Source organism: Habropoda laboriosa, unplaced genomic scaffold (assembly GCF_001263275.1).
Source record: "Habropoda laboriosa isolate 0110345459 unplaced genomic scaffold, ASM126327v1 scaffold187, whole genome shotgun sequence".
NCBI classification, from domain to species: domain Eukaryota; kingdom Metazoa; phylum Arthropoda; class Insecta; order Hymenoptera; family Apidae; genus Habropoda; species Habropoda laboriosa.
In genome coordinates this window covers 127,295-133,313 of record NW_017100299.1, presented here as the reverse complement: position 1 = coordinate 133,313, position 6,019 = coordinate 127,295, and the positions used below count along the sequence as shown (strand labels likewise).

The following is a 6,019-nucleotide window of genomic DNA, read 5'->3' as shown; positions in this document are numbered from 1 at the left end:
TGTTAATGTTTGTGTTTCCCCATGTTTGATGTTTGGCGTTTAGGTCGCCGGCTAGGAGGTAGAAGTTTTTTGTATTATTTAAGTGGAGTTCTTCGAAGAGATGTTTTAATTCTGGTATAAATTCTTTTTTGTAGTTGCAAGTTGCGTAGGCTGCTATTATGTATAATTTGTAGTTGTTTTGAAGGTTGATTTCAATAATTGTTGTTTCGAGGCATTTATTGCTTTTGATGCTGTTTGGCTGGATGGGTTTGAATGAGAAGTCTTTTCTTATCAGAATACCTGTTCCCCCACCTTGTTTAGCATGAGGTCTGTTGCTTCTTAGTATTATATAATCTTTGAAATTGATTTTATGGTTCGGGTTTAGTTTGGTCTCTGATAGAAGTGCTATATCGGGTTTTTGCTTGCTTAGGTAGTCCAGGAGTGTTGCTCTTCGCTCATTTGTTATAATTGAGTTTACGTTTATTTGTAAAATTTTTAGTTGATTTATGGATAGTTTCTTGTTAGCGTTGTTATTGTGTTGGGTGTTGTGAGCCATCTTTATTTGTTTTTGGTTAGGTGTTGAAGTCTATTCCTAGTGCTTCCGCTATTATATTGATTTTATTGGAGTTGTGAGCTACTGATTCTGCGATACGAGTTATCTGTGTATTTATTGAGTATGATATGGTTTTTTTTATTTCCTCTAGCAGTGTGGTTTGAGTGAATGTTGTGTCTTGTGGGTGTGATTGTGGTTTCGGGTATGGTAAGTGAGTCTTGTGGTTTGAGAGGGTGTACTGTTTGTGAGTTTTGCGCTATATGATGTTTCCTGTGTTACGTAGTTATTTACTGATTTTCTTTTTTTCTCTATTTCTATTTTTATTTGTTCCCTTTTTTCTTCTATTTCTTTTTTAATTTCTTTTAATTTCGGGCATCCCCGGTACGATGCGGGATGTCCGAAATTTTTGCAGTTTATACAGAAGGGGCGTGTTTCCGCGCCCTCTTCCATGTTTTTGTCGGTTGTCCTGGCTGGTGCGGTGTGTTGTATTTGACGCATCGGTAATTTAGGTTGCAGTTTATTGCTACGTGACCTATTCTCTGGCATCTTTTGCATTGGATGCGTTTTTTTTTTAACTAATTTCTCCCATAAGATGATGGAGTGCATTAGTAATTTAATATTTCTTAGGTTTTCTGTTTTGCTATCAGGTGATACTTTAACTATATGAATGGGGAGACTCGTGTCTTCTAATATAGATTTTTGTGTGTAAAATTTTTTAACAGATAAGAATTGGATGTCTGTATTTTTTATGTTTTGGAGATCTGTTAAGATCTCATCTGTGTCGAAATTGCCGTCAAAGTTTTTTAACAGAATTGAGAGGTGTTTGTCTTCTTTCGGTGTATATGTATAATATTCGATATTGTTTGCTTTTAGGATTTCGCATGCTTGCTTGTGGTTGGTTGTGTTTTCTGTGTTTAGGAGGTGTTTGTTAATGTTTAATCGCTTTGTTGTAAAGTGTTTTAGTTAATTTGCTAAGAGATTTATCGTGTTTTTGGTGTTAGAATTGTAAATAATTATTGGTGGGGGTTTACTGTTTTGCCTGTCGGTTGCGGGTGCTGCTGCTTCTTCTGTATACCTAGCCCTCTTCCTTATGCCTGTCGGTTGGGGGTCCCTCTTGATGGCTTCGTGCTGGCTGGCCGATGCCGTTACGGGTTGTTCCGTCTTTTCCTGGGGTGGTGGTAATAGTGCTTCCTGGCTGCTTTTCCTTTTTGGCGTAACCTGGGTCCAAGATGTGCCGTCTTCCTTTTGGTTTGATGATTTGCGTGTGAGTGTGTGTGGGGGGGTCTGCGTGGGTGTTTCCGTCCTTTTGTGTTTGTTGGAGTTTCTACCTCTGTCTTTTTTCTTGTGCTCGGGATGGTCGCTGCTTTTTCTTTTTCTTTTCTTTCCGTTTCAAGTTGTTTGGACATGTTTCCTATAGTTTTATTTAAATTTGTAATTATTTTGATTAGATCTTCGTATGTGGGTTTACCTGGTGCTTCCATGCTTTTTTTTTTTGCTGTGTTTATGTCTGAGTCTTTTGGCTTAGGTTTCATTTCGAGATTTTGAGGCTCTTCCTTTTCGGTTTCTGTATCTGCTGTGTTTTTCCTTTTGTTCCTTGTTTGCACAGCTATGTCCGGTTTTGTCTATTATTTTTAACACTTCACTTGTGTTTATGGCGTATTTTTTCTCTTGGATGCACCCTGTTTTTTCATTTTCGGGTGTGGACGCCCCTTGGGGGCCAGTATATTTTGGCACTATCTTTTTAATTTGTTTATTTATTTTTTGTTGTTGTTGGGTGTTTCACCCTATTTGTGAAGTAGTTATTGTAGTTATTGTTTTTATTTGAATATATGTTAGACACTGCACTCTCACTCGTTTTACTTTGATGAATTGTGTTTGTGCGCGGGGCGCGTGAGGTATGCTATCCGAGCGTGAATTTTTAGCTTGGAGAGCTCTCGAAGACCCTTCCTTAACCTAGCAAGGTTGGAAGGCAACTCAACATCCTGTGCACTGGCTCACTGCCGATTGTTGAATAGTGCCTAAACTTCCAAAGTTTTACAGAAGTAATTTCAATTGTTTATAAAAAATGCGCATTGAAATGAAATATTTTACAGAATGTCATTTTTCGACTTCTAAATTCATCCCTTCAAATTTTATCAAAATCCTCGGGGGACAGGTATGTAGTCTCCTCGATAAGTGGGTGCTTTGCACATCAATATTTCTCAAATTTTTCATTTCGCGAAAATTTTACAAAATGAAATTACAAAATAATTAAAAATAAAATGTAACACCGACACACAGTGTTTCGACCAATGGACAAAAATCAGAAATTCAAAGTGTAAAATCTAAACATTTTTTCATTTTAAGATGTTAATAACAAACCATAGTTTGTAATATTGCCTATAATTTTGACTGAATACGTCCATTTGTTGTTAAAATTAAGACGTGATGGTTGCTCCATTAAAATCAGTGTATTTTTCAAATATGTGCCATTCACAGACCATTTGTGTTTTTGATTTGATTTTTATAGGTTGTGTTTAGTACCTGAATACCTTTGAAGCTGACACAGAATTTTAATACAATAGTAATAAATTTTCCTAATTTTTTATGTAAAATTTTTATCAAATTTAACGAGACTTTTAAAAAAAGTACCGAGTAATACCTCTGTGATTTTTTGTATATTAATTTTGAACATATAAATCTTCATATTAATGTCAAATTTAATTGCTCAAATTTGCTCAAAATGAAGAAAATTGTTAAAATCGTTATTGACGCGTTCAGTATCCTATTGTTATTTAACTACCTAATGAAAATTACAAAACAAAAATAAAAGAGAAATTTTGAATGTATACAAAGTTATGATATTTGTTTCTCAAACCCCTGTATGCGAAACGGCCGCTATGATTTTGCCGGTATTTCCGCGAAACTGATGAACAAATTTTTCAAACAAAAGTTAATCAGTATTCAGTTGACAATAAATCATGTTAATGAAAATTTACAAAAAAGTTTTTATTCGATAAAAAATAAAGATCACTACAATTTTTGTTAAATGAAACCATATATATTTTTCATGTGCCAATCAATGCATATTTGAATTCTCTTCAAAAAAGTATTAGAGAACTTAGGTCGAAAATTGATTAATTTAGAAATTATGATTTTTGTCCCGAACACCCATATACTCGAAACACTGCGTCTCACCGAGATTCAAAGGGAATCTCCTAATTCTTACTCATGCGCTCAGGTTGCTCGAGCGTCACGTAGTGACGTATAGATTATTGGCGGAAAGAGCCGAACAGGCTTCGCACACGGACAGAGCTACCGCTACACTTGGTGAGAGCACAAGGACGGTATAGTGGGAGACGGCGGTAGGTCATAGTGGGGGTAACTGCTTTCGCCCACGGCCCACGATTCTGGCATCACTGTGAACTGAACTGTTATTTGTGAATCACGAGTGATTCGATCACGTTCGTTCTCAAACACGGTGATTTTTCACAGTGATTCGTGATTTTCCGTGATCATTTCTGATTGGTGGAGAACATAACAATAGTTCTTTGCACGTGTGAATTTATATAATTTTTTATTATTATTTATTCTAATTTATATGTTACATAACATATATGTTGTATAATTATAATAAATCATTCTTTTATAATTTCCTCTTTTTTACTGATTTTTAAAAACACAAATAATAATGTAATTTGTTTTCAAATCATATTGAACATGTTTTGTTTTAAAGATCAATAATCACGATCAGCTAAATCAACAAATTCACTTCAAGATAAAAAAATTACGATCACGGTCGTGAATGAAGTTAACTCACGACCGTGATTTGGATTCTACGATCACTGATAAATCACTGTTAGTCGCCATCTCTACTCCTCACTACTGCAAGCCCTCTCTTTTCAAGTAGTTCACCGTGCTAAAAACCTATAGACTGGAGGTGGGGCAAGATCTCTTGTTGCGTACCCGCCTTTAGGTGTTGGAACGTAACACTACAAATACAAAATTGTATAAATATTTCAATTTAATTTTTCCTTAATAAAACTTAAAATGAAGTACCCTAGTGATATTGCATTAAGCAAAATTAACAAATAAAGTTCACTATTTAAGTTATAACGAATCATTATAATTCTGAATTTGTAATATTCCTTACTTTTAGTTGATTACATGTAACTTCATAAAAATATACATGAACGAATATAAAATAATATGTTAATGTACTCTGTTACAAGTTATACAAATTAATAAATTAACCTGTTAGAATAGAACACTTAAAATATAAAAAATTTGATATGCGTAACATATCCAATACTTTGGGTTTTTAAATATTGAAATATAAATACACAAATATCATTTTAACAGTTTAATGTTAAAGACTGACAAATGAATGAATATTTATAGTAAAATGTTTATTATTATAATCCAAACTTATCAATATATTTTAATGCAGCACTTTAAAATATAAAACAATATAAACATGGCAAATTTTGAAAACGAAGGAGCTGCAAGTGATAAAGAATTAAACGAAAGTAATATTAGTACTGGAGGAGAAACTTCTCAAGATTGTCAAGAAGAAATAGAAAGTATTGTCCGAACTGATGAAGAACAAAGAGAAAAGTTGGTAAAATTACCATTAGGTAGGATAAAAACAATTATAAAGATGGATCCCGAAGTGAGTATGGTGAACCAAGAAGCAGTTTTCTTAATTGCAAAATCTACGGTAATTATAGAATGTATCTTATTTATTTGCAAACTACTAATGTAATATTACTCTAAATCCAAAATAATTGCTAAATATTGAAAAACTCGTAGTTGATAAATTTTTAATAGAGTGATAATTTGAAAATTTGAAAGAATTGGTTTTCATAATAATATTTTATACCCTAATTATTAACTCTTTTGCAGGAACTTTTTATTGATTCTCTTGCTAAAGAATCATATAAATACACAGCACAAATGAATAAAAAGACAGTACAAAAAAGAGACGTAGAAAGTGCAGTTGATAATATAGATGCACTTGTATTTTTGGAAGGAATGCTTGATTAGTACTTCTTTTTTCCATTTAGTTGATGATATTACACATCGAAGCTTGTTGGACCATTGAGCCTGAGCCTATACAAGCAACTCTACAGGGTGAGATATTTGAATAGACCAACCTCTTACAAGGAGTGATATTTTCCAAGTTTACCATATGAAGAAAAGAGGCCTTGAGCATTGTCAGTTTCTGAGCTGTCAACTCAGTAATTAAGTGGAGAGAGGTATTGTCACCCTCATTGCACCTCGGACACTTTGGTTCTTGTTCAATTGTCAGGTGTACTAGGTGTTTCATTTGTGCCTTATAGAATATAACATTAATATTGTTTTTATATATCTCTAAGAAACCTAATTATATTAAAGAAGGTATTGATCAAGTATAATAAAATATACAAAATTTACATAGTGCATTATATACAATATAACTAAATATAAAAACAGAATTAATTTAATATTAGATCTATAAGTAATAAA

The 6,019-nt window shown here is 33.2% G+C and overlaps 2 protein-coding genes across 2 annotated transcripts; one reads left to right on the top strand and one right to left on the bottom strand.

The window, feature by feature from the left end:
* Positions 1-1,273: 1,273 nt before the first annotated feature.
* On the bottom strand, positions 1,274-2,378 carry LOC108573947. Its single transcript, XM_017936439.1, has 2 exons — positions 2,001-2,378; positions 1,274-1,943 (listed from the first exon to the last, which is right to left on the bottom strand). Exons 1-2 carry the CDS (start codon positions 2,062-2,064, stop codon positions 1,678-1,680), a joined length of 330 nt encoding a protein of 109 aa, XP_017791928.1. The 5' UTR covers positions 2,065-2,378; the 3' UTR covers positions 1,274-1,677.
* A 2,610-nt stretch (positions 2,379-4,988) lies between these two features.
* On the top strand, positions 4,989-5,711 carry LOC108573949 (DNA polymerase epsilon subunit 4). The gene is made up of 2 exons (XM_017936441.1): positions 4,989-5,231; positions 5,417-5,711. Exons 1-2 carry the CDS (start codon positions 4,989-4,991, stop codon positions 5,555-5,557), a joined length of 384 nt encoding a protein of 127 aa, XP_017791930.1. The 3' UTR covers positions 5,558-5,711.
* The last annotated feature ends 308 nt before the right edge of the window (positions 5,712-6,019 follow it).